General features: G+C 38.9%; 2 protein-coding genes across 11 annotated transcripts in view; both read right to left on the bottom strand.

Annotated features, from left to right (window-relative positions):
• The window catches only part of BICD1 (BICD cargo adaptor 1), a 246,604-nt gene that overhangs the window by 165,905 nt on the left and 60,784 nt on the right, over positions 1 to 19,915 (bottom strand). The gene's annotated exons all lie outside the window — the stretch shown is intronic.
• On the bottom strand, positions 14,751 to 15,444 carry LOC122423674 (transmembrane protein 242). The gene is made up of 2 exons (XM_043440953.1): positions 15,101 to 15,444; positions 14,751 to 14,973 (listed from the first exon to the last, which is right to left on the bottom strand). The coding sequence occupies exons 1-2, from the start codon at positions 15,425 to 15,427 to the stop codon at positions 14,875 to 14,877; spliced, it is 426 nt and encodes a 141-aa protein (XP_043296888.1). The 5' UTR covers positions 15,428 to 15,444; the 3' UTR covers positions 14,751 to 14,874.

Below are 19,915 nucleotides of genomic sequence, written 5' to 3'. Positions count from 1 at the left end.
ATATACGCTGGATAGGAGAAGATGCTTTGCTTTGAGTGATTGACAGCTTTGCCTGAGATGGTGGCTGGTAAACTGACAGCTGGTAAATTTCTAATGTTGATCATATGTGGTTGGCCTGCCAGATGTTAGTTAACTGTTAACCCATCTCACACTTCCTTTTGATTTTAAGTCACCACATCTCTAATCCACCACAGTATCAAAATGGACAGGGCAGGGCAGGAAGTAGGGGAACCAGGGGGAGGAAGAGAAAGCAAATACAACAGGCTGGTTAACAGTGAGGGGGGGAGGCTTGGAAAGTGAGGGTGTACACTTTGTACATTTCTTTTAACTGAAAATCAGTGTTTTCCAGCTTCCACATCAAAATGGCCACATCAAAGCAATAGATGTGAATGCCACGGAACTCTTTCTCAGGGCACATTCCAAGTTCTAACTTCATATCCTCAACAAGCCACTCTCAGATCTGTGATTAAACTTCCTGAGGAAAAGGTGTGAACCTAAAGAAAAAGCTTTTCCTATTGAGCTTCATGAAGAAATAAAAATCAGAAACTTGAGAACAGTTTAATTCAGCCTTAGTTAAAATTAATGAGAACTCATGAGTGATAAAGGTATTTAGTGGGAAACTTCAAGAAAAATAACTCAGGTTATTTAAAAATTCAGAGTACTTTCTTAAGAGTGTGTTGAACAAGGAACACTTAAGCAACAGGCACAAATTTCTGCTCTAAGTTTAAATTTGCACCTGCTCTGTCTCTTGTCGAAAAAGTAGCTCTTAACGTTGGGGAAGTAATGTCAGGGAATCTCTGGGGTCTGTAATTTCAAATACATCGTCTTTAAACTTTAACTTTACTCTCCTCAATGTTATGTGACAGCCTGGATCAGAGGAGTGTTTGGGGAAGAATGGATACATGTATATAAACGGCTGAGTCCCTTCACCGTTCACCTGAAACTACCACAACGTTGTTAACTGGCTGTGTGCGTGTGAAGTCGCTTCAGTCCTGTCTCTTTGTGACCCTGTGGACTGTAGGCCATCAGGCTCCTCTGTCCATGGGATTCTCCAAGCAAGGATAATGGAGGGGTTGCCATGCCCTCCTCTTGGGGATCTTCCCAACCCAGGGATTGAACCCGTGGCTCCTGCCCTCACAGGCAGGTTTTTACCACTAGTGCCATCCACACAAAATAAAAAGTTTAGTTTGGTGACAAAAAAAAAAAAAAAAGAGTATGTATGTCTGTCATAGAAAACTGAATTTCTTAGAATGTATACTATAGACAAGTGATTGTTTATGTAAGGTTATAAACTACGTTTGACAAGGAAACTGATTTTGCTCACCTACCTTGTTATAATTAACTCAATGGCTAAGACTTCACTCATCTTATTATAATTAACCTCATCCATATACAAACTATGTAGAGTCTCATGCCAGACATGATATACATGCTAGACTCACATACTAAGATGTTTTCCTCCCAGTTAGATAATAAAATAAGATAGTATCTATAGTAGACTCACTTTCAAGACCACGATGCATATCATTCTTCCATGTACTTGTCAAGTTGTTTACCCAGGTGAATGATATATTATTCTAATAAGAGAGCTGTTTGCCCAGACGAGCAAACTGTTTGTCTTAATAAATTGATTTGCAAGATTTTCGTAAAGCAAACAGTGGAGTTATTTATTAATTTACTGTCTCATCTCTCTGGGCAAGAATTTCCTGGAGTAAAGAGTCAAGTCATGTTGATATGGGTGGTCTCATTCTAATACCTCCCTTTCCACATGTGAAAATAAATGGTTAAGGAGGGAAAAGGGGACTGAAACAGAGAGATGTTCAACCCTATAGTTTTAGACGTTGGTGAGTAGCCTAGAAAGAATGAAGAGACAGAGCCAAAGCAAAAACAACATCCAGTGTGGATGTGACTGGTGATGGAAGTAAAGTCCAAGACTGCAAAGAGAAATATTGCATAGGAAACCTGGAATGTTAAGTCCATGAATCAAGGCAAATTGGAAGTGGTCAAACAGGAGATGGTAAGAATGAACATCAACATTTTAGGAATCAGCAAACTAAAATGGACTGGAATGGGTAAATTTAACTCAAATGGCCATTATATCTACTACTGTGACTAAGAATCCCTTAGAAGAAATGGAGTAGCCATCATAGTCTACAAAAGAGTCTGAAATGCAGTACTTGGATTCAATCTCAAAACGATAGAATGATCTCTGTTCATTTTCAAGGTAAACCATCAATGTCACAGTAATTCAAGTCTAGGCCCCGACCAGTAATGCTGAAGAAGCTGAACAGTTCTACGAAGACCTACAAGACCTTCTAGAACTAACACCCAAAAAAGATGTCCTTTTCATTACAGGCGACTGGAATGCAAAAGTAGGAAATCAAGAGATACCTAGAGTAACAGGCAAATTTGGCCTTGGAGTACAGAAGGTAGCAGGGAAAAGGCTAACAGGGTTTTGCCAAGAAAATGCACTGGTCATAGCAAACACCCTCTTCCAACAACACAAGAGAAGACTCTACACATGGACATCATCAGATGGTCAATACTGAAATCAGATTGACTATATTCTTTGCAGCTGAAGATGCAGAAGCTCTATACAGACAGCAAAAGAAGACTGGGAGTTGACACTGGCTCAGATCATGAACGTTCTATTGCCAAATTCAGACTTAAATTTAAGAAAGTGGGGAAAACCACTAGGTCATACCTGAATGATTAATGATTAATACCTGAATCAAATCTCTCATGATTATACAGTGGAAGTGACAAATAGATTCAAGGGATTAGATCTGATAGACAGAGTGCCCGAAGAACTATGGATGGAGGTTCATGATATTGTACAGGAGGCAGTGATCAAGACCATTCCTGAGAAAAAGAAATGCAAAAAGGCAAAATGGTTGTCTGAGGAGGCCTTACAAATAGCTGTGAAGAGAAGAGAAGTAAAAGGCAAAGGAGAAAAGGAAAGATATACCCATTTGAAAGCAGAGTTCCAAAGAATAGCAAGGAGAGATAAGAAAGCCTTCCTCAGTGATCAATGCAAAGAAACAGAGGAAAACAATACAATGGGAATGTCTAGAGATCTCTTCAAGATAATTAGAGAACTAAGGGAACATTTCATGCAAAGATGGGCACAATAAAGGACAGAAATGGTATGGAGCTAACAGAAGCAGAAGATATTAAGAAGAGGTGGCGAGAATACACAGAAGAACTATACAAAAAAGATCTCAATGACCCAGTTAAGCACAACAGTGTGATCACTCATCTAGAGCCAGACATCCAGAATGTGAAGTCAAGTGGGCGTTAGGAAGCATCACTATGAACAAAGCTAGTGGAGATGATGGAATTCCAGTTGAGCTATTTTAAATCCTGAAAGATGATGCTGTGAAAGTGCTGCACTCAATATGCCAGCAAATTTGGAAAACTCAGCAGTGGTCACAGGACAGGAAAAGATCATTTTTCACTCTAATCCCAAAGAAAGGCAATGCCAAAGAATGATCAAACTATTGCACATAATTGCACTCATCTCACACGCTAGCAAAGTAATGCTCAAAATTCTCCAAGCCAGGCTTCAACAGTTTGTGAACCATGACCTTCCAGATGTTCAAGCTGAAGTTAGAAAAGGGAGAGGAACCAGAGGTCAAATTGCCAACATCTGTTGGATCATCGAAAAAGTGAGAGAGTTCCAGAAAAACATCTACTTCTGTTTTATTGACTATGTCAAAGCCTTTGACTGTGTGGATCTCAACAAACTGTGGAAAATTCTTAAAAGGATGGGAATGGAAGCACACCTGACCTGCCTCCTGAGAAATCTGTGTGCAGGTCAAGAAGCAACAGTTAGAACTGGACATGGAACAACAGACTGGTTCCAAATCAGGAAAGGAGTACATCAAGGCTGTATATTGTCACCCTGCTTATTTAACTTATGTGCAGAGAACATCATGCAAAATGCTGGGCTAGATGAAGCACACGCTGGAATCAAGATTGCCAGGAGAAATATCAATAACCTCAGATATGCAAATGACACCCCACTTAATGGCAGAAAGCGAAGAAGAACTAAAGAGCCTCTTGATGAAAGTGAAAGAGGGGAGTGAAAAAGCTGGCTTCAAACTCAACATTCAGAAAACTAAGATCATGGCATCCAGTTCCATCACTTCATGGCAAATAGATGGGGAAACAATGGAAACAGTGACAGACTTTATTTTGGGGGACTCCAAAATCATTGCAGATGGTGATTGCAGTCATGAAACTAAAAGATGCTTGTTCCTTGGAAGAAAAGCTATGACAAATTTAGACAGCATATTAAAAAGCAGAGACATTACTTTGCCAACAAAGGACCATCTAATCAAAGTTTTGGTTTTTCCAGTAGTCATGTATGGATGTAAGAGTTGGACTATAAAGAAAGCCGAGCACCAAAGAACTGGTGCTTTTGAACTGTGGTGTTGGAAAAGACTCTTGAGAGTCTCTTGGACAGCAAGGAGAGCCAACCAGTCCATCCTAAAGGAAATCAGTCCTGAAAATTCTTTGGAAGGACTGATGCTGAAGCTGACACTCCAATACTTTGGCCACCTTTTTCAAAGAACTGACTCATTTGAAAAGACCCTGATGCTGGGAATGATCGAAGGCAGGAGGAGAGGGGAACGACAGAGGATGAAATGGTTGGATGGTATCACCAGCTCCATGGACATGAGTTTTAGTAAGCTCTGGGAATTGGTGATGGACAGGGAACTGACATGCTGTACTCCATGGGATCACAAAGAGTCGGACATGGTTGAGCGACTAAACAGAACTGAGTAGTCCAAGCTTCTAAGTTCATTGTGGAAGAAACTGAGACCCAAAGAGTTTAAAGAACCCACCCAAATTCATACAGACATATAGAGAGAGTGGACAACACAAATATCTAAATATTTTTCTCTGAATCCAAATTTCTTTCATTGCATGACTCAGCTCCTTGAAATAGTCATTTAAAGTAGAAAAATCTAGTCTTTTATAATACTTGTAAAAAGTTCCCAGCATTGCAAGCACCTCTACAAATGTAATACAAAAATTCAAGCAAAGTTATCAACTCTTAACACCTCACATACTTCACAATGCAAAACTCAGAAATGAATGTGAAGTCTCATTCATTTTACATTTATTATATGTCACTAAAGACCACATTTATCCTTTTGGGGAAAAAGGTCCATTTCACCATTTGCTCTTCTGTACTTTACATTTGGAAGCTAATTAACATATACCCTCCATCTCAATTTGTGCTAGAAAAGAACTTTGACTAGTACTCCAATGTCACAACCATCACCAATGAAACATATAAAGACATAGTTATTTTTGATGCTCACTTTTATGACTCTCAGTCATCCAGAAAATGTCTAATTTAGACAATGTGTTGGTTTTATGTTTGGATTGCTGAGATAGTGGTAAGATTTATAATACATCACATAGCCAAAGAATCTTTCTCCTCTCAAGGCTATGTGGTCCAATAAGGTAGCTATTCACCACCACGTGTGGCCATTTAAATTTAAACTAATTAAAATTAAAGAAAAAAAATGTAAATCAATTCTTTGTTCACATATTTATATTTCTACAGTAGAATTGTTCATGTACATTAGCCATTTGGGGGGGTATGTTGTATTTGGACACTTCGCTACAAAATGTACATCACTCCAGTAAATGTGTATCATTAAATAAACCCAGAAAGCAAGGTTATATTGATAAGAATAGGGTAACACAGAACTATGGAACCACAAAATCTCAGTGTCTTACTTAACACAACAAAGGTTCACTTGTTCTAACCTATAGTTCAAAGTAGATGTTTCTGGACAGATGGTTCTCCTGGATACTGCCTCTGAGCAGTCATTTGAAGAGACAGACTCCTCTGTATTCACCTAGTCAATATTGAGAGAGAGAGAGAGGAAATGGATTTTGTCAGATGTATGGGAGCTAGGTCCAAACATGCCACATGCCACTTCTTCCCATAATCGACTGGGGATAAACAGTCTCCTGGCCCCACACATATGTAAAGGGGTTGGGAAAGGTTATCTTCCAATAGACCGAGGAAGAAAATAAAATGAGGTGGTGAGTACACAGGGCTATCTCTGCCATAGAAGTCAGCAACATTGTGTGATCTTATCACACAAACAGATGAGAACTTATTTACAGCAAGTTTCAAGATTTCATAACTGTAATAGACTATGTCCTTATCCAAAAGTATTCGTTGCCCCTCACCATGGAATAATTATACATCCCTGACCCACTGACACCAAGCCTCACTGTTCCTCTCTGTAGGACCTCACATCCCCAGAGCAGCCATCTGACTGGGTTTGGAAATGTGTGAGGTATGACATGCATCCCTTTCAAGCAGAAGCTTTAAGATGTGTCATGTTTCCACCTTTTTTCTCCCTCAGAGAGGGACTGCTCCTGCAGCTCATGTCTCAGAATGACACTGACATATTAATAGAGTTAAATTTCCTGCAATGGAGGTACAGCATGAGAGTTAAACCTTTGTTGTTTCAAGTCTCTAAAACGCTGAAGTTTGAAGAAAATTTAATGGGTTCATAAACTTTTCACACAACAATGAAAATCAAGAAATCAAGAGGATTTAGCTATATAATTTAGCTATTTCCAAAGTTTCAGACAAAAGGAGTCTTACAGCAAAAGGATTTTTATCATTCACATTTTGCTTTTCTAAAATCTAAGTCTCTTTGCTGTTATTTTAAGCAAATTCTCCTTAGGTATTCACGTAGGATGGAAAACAATCATATTTCATATAATACTTTAGTTACAGTCAATTACTGATTATTCAAGGCCACAGAGTAGCAAGAGATCAGTGTACAGTGTACCATGAAATCAAATCAATAAATATGTTTTCTCCACGCAAGGCACTGCACTAGATACCATCAGAGTGGCTCAGATGGTAAAGCGTCAGCCAGCAGTGTGGGAGACCCGGGTTCAATCCCTGGGTCAGGAAGATCTGCTAGAGAAGGAAATGGCAACCCCCTCCAGTATTCTTGCCTGGAAAATCCCATGGATAGAGGAGCCTGGTAGGCTATAGTCCATGAGGTTGCAAAGAGTAGGACACGACTGAGTGACTTCACTTTACAAGAACCTAAAATGTCAGCTGTCTTTACAACTAATAGCAAAATGGCCTCAAAGCCTGTAGAAAGACAGAAAATAAGAAAATCAACACAGATTTTTTTCAAATCCATTGAACAAATAAAGCTCTGTGGATGATAGCCACCAAATTTCATGATAAATTATAATAATACTTCTAATTCTCCTTCATTTCCAACCTTTTGGTTTTCTCAAAACAATTCTAAAACTTCTCATGAATGGAAATACTACAAATCTCATGTATTTTCTATGCAAAGTGCCAGAGAGTGGGGACTGCAAAGATCCTTTTCTTTGGGAATGAATCATCTGCTTAGGACAGAAATTTACATAAATAAAAACTGGAAAACTACAATACAGAATGTAATTGTCTGTACCTTAGGAAATTGAGTTTTTCTCCTTCCCATAAAATCATAAGGGTATATTCAGATATTTACCACCAACCTCTTTGAACCTGGGTTTCCCTGGTGGCTCAGCTGGTAAAGGATCCACCTGCAATGCGCGAGACCTGGGTTTGATCCCTGGGTTGGGAAGATCCCCTGGAGAAGGAAATGGCTATCCACTCCAGTATTCTGGCCTGGAGAATTCCCTGGACTACAGTCAATAGGGTCGCAAAGAGGTGGACACAACTGAGAGACTTTCATTTTCAATAACTTTTCTTTGAACCTGATTGTTAATGTACAGTTTCCTCTTGTACGCTGATATTTTTAAATTCTCCTTTATTTGGAATGGAATAAGTTTAAGTAGATCTAACAAGCATACACTGGCAATTTTTCATTTGCAGCAGCTAATTAAAAACAGCTGCAACATTAGTCTTTGTAAACAGAATGCATCTTAGAGCAATTACTATCATAATTCCACCAGACTCCAGGGTCTTACAGCACAGAAACATCAGCAAATACCTCTTCCCCTGCAATCTGCTGCAGGGACTTCTAGCTTTGCTTTTGTTTTGGCTAAACTGATGAAGTACAAAAAAATGTAAAGAGACAAATTTAATGACACTAAGTCTGACTCTTTGTGACCCCAAGGACTGTAACCCTCAAGGCTCCTCTGTCCATGGAATTCTCCAGGCAAGAATACTAGAGTGGGTTGCCATTCCCTTCTCCAGGGAATCTTCCCGACCCAGGGATCAAACCTGGGTCTCCCAAATTACAGGCAGATTCTTAACCATCTGAGCCACCAGGAAATCCCAAAATTACATTGGTCAGTGTCTTTTTCTCTGTTAGAATTATAACAAGTACATCCCAAATCCCAATAATAAGCAAAATTTGCTAAGAAAATTTAATTATGTTCCAAAAGCCAGTAAGTAAAAAATATTCTCTTTATAATTAGCTTAGCTGACTTTGAAAATGTGCTAAAGCATAATCCTTCCTATAATGCATAACATAACCAGCTGTCGTGTTGCATTTATATGCATAAAATGAAGGGCTCCTAATAGTAACTTCAAATGATTTCAAATGTTAATTAGAAAAAAAAATCAAGTCTAAAAATAATTCTTTTCATTTTATAGCCAGAATGACTATACACCATGGCAGAGGATGAGATGGTTAGATAGCATCACTGACTCAATGGACATGAATTTGAGTAAACTCTGGGAGAGATGTGCTGCAGTACCCTGGATTGCAAAGTCAGACACAATTTAGTGACTGAACACATACACACAGCATTCAATTTGACAAATTAATAAAAAGTGGAATCTTTCATAAACAGCTCTTTAGTTCTTTTATACATCTGTTCAAATGCCAAAAATATTTCTAAATTCACTTCTGATTCTACTGTGAAAGATAATATTTCAACTTCTGGGTAAAGATGGATTAAAAACATTTTTTTCTACCTCCTGAAACTCCTCTAAAGCTACAGTAGAAAAAATTTTTAAATGTGTATGTATATATAGATACATATATACACACCCAAATATGAAATGTGATAGGAAACAACAGCAACAATCTGTTAAAAGCTGGGATACACAGGAATGAGGAGTCACTGACATCCCAGACTGAGAAAGCAAATATCTCTTAATAACATTATGGTAAGGATTACATGAGATAATGGAGGTTAAAAAAATGTGTTCAATAAATGCAGTTCTATTATTAATGAAATGTTTATAAGCGGTGACCTTTTGGAAGATGGCATGATACTTGATTTAGCAGGATGCTTAGGAGGAAAATGTAACTTCTTGATACCGGTTGTGAATTACTGAAGGAAAGGGTCTATTATAGACTCCTCTAGGGGACTGTGTACCTGCGGCAGGATGAGGGTAACCTTGCGTAGGAAACCCTTTGCAGAAGGGAATGAAGAGCCCCAAGGGAAAAGTATCTTTGGAAATCTGATAAAGTTCAGAAACAAAAAATATGACCACAGGAATGATCAAGAGAAGGGCCTCACTCCAGAATTATAAGTAGATGTATACCAGGTACCTATTTTAAGGCATCTGAGTCTCTTTTTAGATGGACAGCTGAGTGCAGCTGGCGCTTTTCCAGAAGACATCAGAGAAGACACCCACACATCCACAAGGAAGGTGGGAAAGCAGACCTGGAAAACAAATCTCAGTGGGTGACCTCAAGGTCCAGACAGAAATCCTCAGGGTTCTCAGCTATCAGGCCAAAATGATGGCTCTGACGCGGCTGAAGCCCACATCTGGACATCACCAGCTGTGCTCTGAATAAGGGAAAGGATGAATTTGGAAAGATATTCTGGTTTGGGCTCAGTGAATATACAAGGCTTTGCTTCTTTGCCTGGTAGAGGGGAATCCTCCACTATAGGTTCCCCTTTACTCCTACTACAAAAATATGGATTGCTTTAGCCTAATACACAAACTGCATATATACATATATTTTAAAAAATCAATATTATAGCTATTAAAATATCTTGCTTATTTTCCTAGTTTTAGTATCAAGAAAATGGAAATTTAAATTCCTTTACTATTTAACCTACTGTTGGGATTCAGTACATGCTATCTGAAAAATGGCACCTTGGTATATAAAATATTTTAGGATAAAGGAGTTTGAGAAAATGACAGAGGCAGGGAAAGTCATAAAACTTTCATGTGAGACACGCCCTTCTTACATGGGTAGAAAGGCACATCCTTCATTCTGGACACAGAGGGACCCAGAAGAATCCAAAGAAACAGTCCTTGCTAAGTTTCCCCCAGCTTACTTCAGTAATCTCATACTCTGACCCACCATATTTCTCCACAAATGTTTACACTTCATCAGACTTACTCAAAATACTGAGTATTATAAAAAATACTCAGGTATAATAGTTTCTTCGGGTCTTCACTTCCTGATAAACATATCACATAAAATATATGTTAAATAAATTTGTATTCTTTTCTCCTGTTAACCTGTCTTTGTTAGTTTAATTTTCAGACCCTGTCAGGGACCCTAAGAGAGTCGAGGAGAGCTTCTTTTACTCCTATACTATCCTATCATTAGATTTTAAGCACTGGCACAAATAGAAAGAAAAATAATTTACTTCAAAATATGTTTTACCTGTGTTAAGAAGGGGTCAATATTTTCTGTTAGCTTTAACTTTAGTTAATATGGATTGATAAATACATCAATAACACAAAGTTTCTATCTTGCAATGCGTACATCATCTAGAAATTGCTTTTATTATATATTTAAAATGTAAGTATTTTCTTGGAATTGTTTCTGGTGAAAATGGCATCTGGAATCTTGTGTAAATGGGTTTCTCTGCAGAATTGCTTTATCACTTGAGGTGTGGCCTGCAGTTTCTATAAAGGCATAAACAGATTACACAGAAAAACGCAAAGCACAGTCTGTTTGCTTGTGGAGTAATCCCTCTTAAAGAATTATTTACTTTTCAGTGGGCTTAAAATAACTATGAAGTACTTCGCATTCTACTGGTTAATATTTTACACTCTCCAAAGCTTATTCCTGTCATATGCAGAAAGAAGTGGCTGCTCTCTGTTACAAATGGTGTGCTGCTTTATCTAAGCAACAACGATTTTAGTGGAAATGAAGCCCCTTACACACAATGGAAGACAAAGCCTCACCCATCCCAGGGGAAAGGTGTTGAATTGAGTGACCCCCAGATGCCAGCCTGCAGTGCTCCAGGACAGTCACCGCAGTGATAGAGCAACTCCCCACATCAGCAGTGGGGAGGGCTACCTGCTTTTTACCAACCTGGCCAGTTCCCAGGCTCCTGCACAGATGTGGAGACTACTGAGGACCAATCAGGGCTTCCCCAGGGCTGCAACTGGTAAAGAGCCCGCCTGCCAATGCAGGAGATGTAAGAGACACAAGTTCGATCCCTAGGTCAGGAAGATTCCCCTGGAGAAGGGCACGTCAACCCATTTCACTATTCTTGTCTGGAGAATCCCTTGGACAAAGAAGCCTGGGGGCCGTGGTCCACAGACTTGCAAAGTGTTGGACAAGATTGAATCAACTTAGCACGCATGCACGAGAACCAAACCTGCCTGACTTCTTAATATTTTGAAGTCATGAGATTCGTGCTTTTGTGGTCTGTCTACTAGACAGTATATCCTGGAGTATCTCCAGCTTGACTCAAACTGAAGTTAACCAAATTTAAATAAAATCCAATCTTAAATTTCTACAAATCAGGGGTTGATTTGCTGACCTGGCAAACAGATTAGTTCCATTTAACCCTGGTCCTGCCCTATGTCACCTTTCTGTCCTTTTCCCAGGAACTGAACCGTAAGTCCCAGTGAGAACTGCAGTCAAGACTTATAGTCACAACAGGCAGGCAGCCAGCACTGCAGTCAGTGGATAATACTTTCACCATGACCTGCTCTTTTTAAAGCTCCTGCTTTGATCTCTTTGATGCTGAGCCCATTCTCTCATTTAGGCTGTGTGCAACGGTGATCTCTTGATACTATGAATCAGAATTGCTCTGAGCTCTGATAGTGACACACAGAAGTTATTCTTCCCCTCAATCAGCCTTCTAGATAAATTAAAGATATGACTAAATCTAAATGACTAAATGAAATTACAGCTATACCAGGAAGAGTATAATTCAGGTAATACAGACTACAAGTGGTTTAGTAGTTCATATCCCTAGAAATAACTTTTGTGCATTTTCTCTATAAAATTAAACAAACAAACCAAAAAATGCCCACCATCACAAACCACATTAGCATATATATATATGTCTACTTTGTAGACTGGGTCATCATATGTATACACTTCCGCAGTCTGAATTTTCATTTGATACACATTCTAAATACATCTATATCATTATTTATAACAGCTGCAAATAACTTCACTAATCATTAATGCTATTTCCAAAATTTTACCATTATATGAAGTTATTTTATATAAATATTTAGACTCTCTTAAAATCACTTTTTTTTCCAGTATATTTTCACTCTTGTTTCCCTTAAATAAAAACTCAACTCCTTCCCTCTTCTCCTTAGCCATCCTCACTCCTCCAGCCAGAAAACCAGGGTTAGCATCCCAATGGACAGGTTTGAATCTTTTCCCTTGCTTGTAAGACTGTAAACACTCACCTACAAATTGGCACTTGCCATCTACCTCCACAAGGATCCAATTAAGAGCCACTGCAGCTGCTGACCTTCAACACCCCTTGAAAGGAGTTCAGGGTGGAGATCAGGAATGAGGCACTCTGTGCTCTGGGAAATACTGGCAGAAATACTGGAAATACTGGCAGGTCTTCAGATAGTTAGATATTTTCAGAAGACTACTTTGTAAGCCCAATTCTTAACATCTCATAATATCTGGAAAAGCACTAAAATCCTTCAGTGGCGTCTGCTCCTCATGACTAGCATTAACTTTCACAAGACTAGCAGAAACCTTCTGCAAAAAGATGTGTGCCTGACTGCATGCACTCCCCCTTTACCAAAATTACATATACACTGACCTTCCCTCCTATCTCTTTGGAGCAGTTTCTCAGAGCTACCTGAAATGCTGTCTCCTTGGCTACAATCCTCAGCTCCATTCAGTCACTCAGTTGTGTCCGACTCTTTGCAATCTCATGCACTGCAGCACGCCAGGCTTCCCTGTCCATCACCAACTCCTGAAGGTCGCTCAAACTCATGTCCATCAAGTCGGTGATGCCATCCAACCATCTCATCCTCTGTTGTCCCCTTCTCCTCCTGCCTTCAATCATTCCCAGAATCAGGGTCTTTTCAAATGAGTCAGTTCTTTGTATCAGGTGGCCAAAGTATCTGAGCTTCAGTTTCAGCATCAGTATTTCCAATGAATATTCAGGATTGATTTCCTTGAGGATTGACTGGTTTGATTTCCGTGCAGTCCAAGGGACTCTGAAGAGTCTTCTCCAACACCACAGTTCAAAAGTATCAATTCTTTGGCACTCAGCTTTCTTTATAGTCCAACTTTCACATCCATACATGACTACTGGAAAAACCATAGTTGTGACTAGATGGACCTTTGTTGGCAAAGTAATGTCTCTGCTTTTTAATATGCTTGTTGGCTAGGTTTGTCATAGTTTTTCTTCCAAGGAGCAAGTGTCTTTTAATTTCATGGCTGCAGTCACCATCTGCAGTGATTTTGGAGCCCCCCAAAATAAAGCCTGTCACTGTTTCCATTGTTTCCCCATCTATTTGCCATGAAGTGATGGGACCAGATGCCATGATCTTAGTTTTCTGAATGTTGAGTTTGAAGCCAGCTTTTTCACTCTCCTCCTTCACTTTCATCAAGAGACTCTTCAATTCTTCACTTTCTGCCATAAGGGTGGTGTCATCTGCATATCTGAGGTTACTGATATTTCTCCCAGCAATCTTGACTCCAGCTGGTCCTCATTCTGCCCCAAATAAGACTTAGCTCACTTAAATGCACTCTCACGTGTATTTTTTCACTCAACAAAACAAATGCATATTAATACTTGTCTTATAAAATTTGTTTTATATTATGTACATTTTTCTTTTCTTTTCTTTTTTCTTTCTTTAAAAAATTTTAATTCACCTAGAGACTCAATACTCAGGCAGGTACATTTCTGGTTAAAAATATTTGTTAAGATAGGTGATAACCAGTCTATTTTAATATTGACAACTGAGATAAAACTACAAACTGTCAGGCAATGTTTAGGGACCTAGAATCAACTTGTCAAAAAAGTACATTTTATACCCAAAATATCATTGTTTTTGCATGATTATCCTTCCCATGGATTATTTTTTCAAGGTTATCACAATCTGTTACTGGCTTCTTGTCTAAGAATTATCAGGTTTACAGGGCCTGAAAGTGAGGTCGTCAGGTAAACAGTGCACAAACTGCAGACCGCGTTCAGGACAGCAGAGCCGCTGCACTGCCTGCGGACGGGCATCACTTCCAGGAGCGAGTCCTCCAGGTCCTCACAGCCACGTGCTGACAGGCGAGGCTGCTGAAGCTTACCTAGTTAGACACACTGAGGTACCAGTCTGCTTATAAAGATTTTCCACCATACATTATTATAATTTTTTTTTCAGGTAGAAAACTTGGGTTTCAACTTTTACAGTCATAAAAGTATTTCCCCTGGGATTTCCTTCACCTAGAGAAGGTACCCATATAATTATTTTTAAACAGTCTTCCTAACTTTTCAAACTTTGCTAGCCCTAACCCCCTCCCCCTCACGGGAACATAACCAGATCAGCTGTAAAAGGGCAGCGCCCAGTCATGACAGCAGGCTCCTGTGAGAACACGCAATGCCGTGCAGCCCAGAGGTCAGTCAGCAACCTGTGTGTTCCCCAGGAGAACTCACTCACGTCCCTTCAGGGCTGCGGCGAAGCCAGCCTTCCCCGTAGCAATTGTCTAGACTCCATCCACCGTGCTCCTCTCATTTGGATCTCAGCGCTTCCTCCCACTCAACAGCCGACTCAGAGTTCTTGGGAATTGCTGGAAATATTGACTGCATTTTATTTCGAAAGTCTTTCATCATCAGGAAGAGTAAGCCAGGCTGGGGCTGCTGACAGGCAGTGATCAGAATAAGAAACTGAAGCTCTCTTCCTGGAGTGGAGGAGCTCTCCTCCTCTCTTCCTGGAGGCAGAAGCTGGCAGAAATCTACTGTGCACTCCTAAAGCCTTCCAGACGGCGAAGCTGATCACACCGACCCCACACCAGGCATAAAGTGAGCCCCACCCCAGGGCTCTCAAGGCCAGGGAAGACCCGCTCTCTGGTAAGGCAGCTGTGGCCATACTTCCCTTATTGAACCACTCAGGACTTTTCTTTTTAGCCAAGGACAATGTTGTGGCAAATCCAGCTAGCATTCCTGCTGCAGCAACGGAACCAAGGAAAATTCCACCTTTAACCAGGAAAAGCCGGTCGTCGGCAGACGCCGAGGCCTCCGGCCTAGAGGACGGCTCTGCTGCCCCCGCGTCCGCCGCCTCCATCTTTCTGAGCCTCGGCTACCGCGCTCATATTATGTACATTTTTCAAAAATGTACATAGCATATTTACTCAGCAACTTGCTTATTTCACTAAAAAATAAATCTTAGGGGGCTTCCCTGGTGACTCAGTGGTAAAGATCCACCAGCCAATGCAGGAGACACAAGTCCGATCCCTGGTCCAGGAAGATCCCACATGTCAGGGAGAAACTAGGCCCATGCACCACAACTATTGAGGCTGTGCTCTAGACCTGTGAGCCACAACTATTGCGCCTTTGTGCTGTAACTACTGAAGCCCTCAAGCCCTGAGCACATGCTCAGCAACAAGAGAAGCCACTGCAGTGAGAAGCTTGTGTACCTCAGCTAGAGAGTGGCCTCTGCTCTTCACAACTGCAGAAATCCTATGCAGCACAAAGACCCAGTACAGCCAAAAATAAAATAAATAAACTTAAAAAAATACTCAGAAACTATTCCTAATCAATAGATAAAGATCTAGCTCACTCTTTTTATTACCTGTATAAATTCCATGGTATGGATTTTATTCAACCATTCTCTTACTGATGGGCTTTAGATATTTTTTAATTCTTGACATTAAGAAAAGTAACATAAAATTGACTTTGCATACATACACTTGAATCCTGGCACTTTTATTTCTTTAGGATAGATTCTTTTTTTTAAACTGTAAGAAGTTTTATTTTATTGGAATAATGTGAACAGAAAAAACTACCCATAATATTAATATTGAAGAATATAAAATTTAGCTGGAGTTTTAATCCAAACATTACTATTTCTACTATTACTGAATACATTAAGTCTAAATAAATAGAAATCTAATATGTTAAAGGGGAGAAAATGCACAGTTTAAGAAAAATATACAATGTTAAAGAAAGAGAATTGTAGAAAATAAAGAACATATGCCATCTTTAAATTACTCTTACTTAAAAAGTATGAAAAATAAAGCATTTTTTCTTTCTAATTGTAAAACATTTTTATTAGAAGCCAGGAGCATGCAATACAAGAAACTTTTATGTACATGTAGGAAACTTTAAACTTATAAACATTAATGACTTCTTTACAAAACAAATATCTCATTAACTCTTGGACTTATCCATTTTGGAAGACCATTATCATTTCTCTTATAAATTTCTTAAAGGATGCCACTCTTTAATACTTACTTCACTCATTCTCCTTATTCTGTTTATTGCTATACAAAACCCTAGTGTTTATTACACTATAAAAATAGTGACCTGATAATTAGAATTTTAGCATAATGTTATTTCAAAACAACTAAAAGCCTGGATATGTACTGTCACTTTATATGCTAATCAGAGGTAGCATTAATTATTCAAGAACTAAATGTTCTGATTTTAAGACTGTCTCACTCACTCCTAATATCTAATTCAACTCTTACATGGCATACAATTCATGAACAATATAAAGCTACTCCAACATAAACAAAAACTGTGATTATTAGATCACAGATCTTAGATATATGATCTAATAATTGTATATATTATTAGTTTTTAACTATTTCCCAGATAGCTTTCCCAAAAGGCTGTAGTAATTCACATTACCTCCAGTAAATATGAGTGTGTTCTCTTCTTAAATTCTCACCAGCACCAGGTATCATCACTCTCTTTGCTAATCTGACAGATAAACAATAGTATTTCAACATTACTTTAATACACATTTTCTTACTAAAACTAAGGCTGAGCCTCTTTTAATGTTTGTTGGTCATTTAGATTTCCTCTTCTGTAGAATCCTATTCCTATTTTTTGTCTTCTGTAAGATTTATTTCAGGAACGCTAATATAGTTCATTTTTAGGAAATCTACTAACATAATGTACTATATCAACAAAAAGAGAAGAGACACAAAGGAAGACACTGAGAGACTCCCACAATATTTTGGTAAAACTCAGCAGTTAGGAAAAATAGGGAAAGCTTAAAATTTTAAATATGATAAAGACAATTTACCAAACGCAAACATCATACCAAATGACGCATCAAAACCATATCCACTAAAATCAGCAACAAAACAAGAATGACAAATATTGTCATTATGACTGAATTTTTAAGAGGTTCTATATAAGAAAATAAATATTCAGTTGTTGTTGTTCAGTCATTCAGTCATGTCCAACTCTTTGCTACCCCATGGACTGCAACACACCAGGCTTCCCTGTCCTTTACCATCTCCAGTTTACTCAAACTCAAGTCCAATGAGTCAGTGATGCCATCCAACCATCTCATCCTCTGTTGTCCGCTTCTCCTCTTGCCCTCAATCTTTTGTAGCATCAGAATCTTTTCCAATGAGTCAGCTCTTTGCATCAGGTGACCAAAATATTGGAGCTTCAGCTTCAGCACCAGTCCTTCCAATGAATATTCAGGGTTGATTTCCTTTTGGATTGACTGGTTTGATCTTGCTGCCCAAGGGACTCTCAAGAGATCTCCAGCACCACAGCTGGCAGGCATCAATTCTTTGGCACTCAATCTTTTTCATTGTCCAGCTCTCACATCCAAACGGGCTTCCCTGTTGGCTCAGATGGTAAAGAATCTGCCTGCAGTGTGGGAAACCCAGGTTCAATCGCTGGGTCAGGAAGATCTGGAGAAGGGAATGGTTTCTCACTCCAGTGTTCTTTCCTGGCGAATTCCATGGACAGAGGAGTCTGGCAGACTACAGTCCATGGGGTTGCAAAGAGTCAGACACAACTGAACAACTAACACTTTCATTTTCACATCCATACATGACTACTGGACAAACCATAGCTTTGACTATATGGACCTTTGTAGGTAAATATACAGTAAAATATCATAAAAGATAAAATTATATATTAGGAAACTGTACAATTATTTAGAAAACCAAAGAAATGATATTTCAAAAACTGTGATCCTTTTTTAAATTAGTTTTCATTGGAAGATAATTACTTTACAATATTGTGATGGTTTTTGCCATACATCAACATGAATTGGCCCCAGGTATACATGCGTCTCCCCCATCCCAAACTCCCCCCCATCACCCTCTCTACCCTATCCATCTGGGTTGTACCAGAGCACCAGCTTTGGGTACCCTGCTTCATGCATTGAATTTTCAATGGTCTTCTAGTTTACATATGGTAAAGTACATGTTTTAATGCTACTCTCTCAAATCATCCCACCCTTGCCTTCTCCTACTGAGTCCAAAAGTCTCTTATTTACATTTGTGTCTCCTTTGCTGCCCTGCAAGTAGGATTGTCAGTACCGCCCTTCTAAATTCCATATATATGCATTAATATACAGTATTTGTCTTTCTCTTTCTGACTTACTTCACTCTGTAAAATGGGCTCTAGGTTCATCCACCTCATTAGAACTGACTCAAATGCATTCCTTTTTACAACTGAGAATCCCAACCACAACTTCCTTATCCATTCATCTTCTGATGACATCTAGGTGGTTTCCATGTCCTAGCTATTGTAAAGAGTGTTGGAATGAACGTTGGGATACAAACCAGGAACGTCTGGTTTCCTCAGGGTGTATGCACAGCAGTGGGATTGCTGGGTTGTATGGCAAAAAACTGTGATTCTTGCAGAATTTTGTAAAGTGACTTAATGTCACATACATATCAGTAGATACCATACAACTGTCTAATGACCTAGAAGTTACACTCTTGCCTATTTACAAAAGAAAAATAAAATCATGACCATCAAAAGACTTTTACAAGAATGCTTCATAGTATCTTTGTTCCTAATAACTATAAACTAAGGTCCATCGATAGGTAGACTGATAAACAAAATGTGATGCATTCGTAAACGGAAATACTCTCAGCAGTAAAAAAAGAACAACTGAGATAAACACAGTAATACTGATGAACTTCAAAAACCTTATGTTAAGTGAAAGAAGTCAACACAAAAGAGCAGATCTCTATGAGCTGGTTTATACGACATTCTAGAGTAGATAATACCAATCTATAATGACAGGAATAGAAACAGTAATTACTTCTGAGGGGCAGGAGACAAGGGGACTTTCTAGATGATGGGCATGTTCCATATCTTGAGTGACATAGTGGTCACTGAATTGTACACTTAAGATCTGAGTACTGTGGCATGTAAACTATACCTCGATGCAAATAATATCTCAATCATACATTAATAAAATTGGGAGGAAAAAGTTAAAGGAGAAACTGAAAAACTTTGGTATTCCATATAAAAAAGACAGCCTCTTTAACAAGTGGTGCTGGGAAAACTGGTCAACCACTTGTAAAAGAATGAAACTAGAACACTTTCTAACACCATACACAAAAATACACTCAAAATGGATTAAAGATCTAAATGTAAGACCAGAAACTATAAAACTCCTAGAGGAGAACATAGGCAAAACACTCTCCGACATAAATCACAGCAAGATCCTCTATGACCCACCTCCCAGAATATTGGAAATAAAAGCAAAACTAAACAAATGGGACCTAATGAAACTTAAAAGCTTTTCCACTACAAAGGAAACTATAAGTAAGGTGAAAAGACA

Source organism: Cervus canadensis, chromosome 21 (genome assembly GCF_019320065.1).
Source record: "Cervus canadensis isolate Bull #8, Minnesota chromosome 21, ASM1932006v1, whole genome shotgun sequence".
Lineage (NCBI taxonomy): Eukaryota > Metazoa > Chordata > Mammalia > Artiodactyla > Cervidae > Cervus > Cervus canadensis.
Note: the sequence above shows the minus strand (reverse complement) of the source record. Positions and strands in the feature narration are given on the sequence as shown.

What these genes read in the sequence shown, in the direction of transcription:
- LOC122423674 (XM_043440953.1), bottom strand. Translation starts at nt 15,427, where the DNA reads ATGGAGGCGGCGGACGCGGGGGCAGCAGAGCCGTCCTCTAGGCCGGAG. An exon ending in AGGCTTTAGGAGTGCACAGT is followed by an intron (nt 14,974 to 15,100) that starts AGATTTCTGCCA and finishes CTCTTCCTGATG; the next exon opens with ATGAAAGACTTTCGAAATAA.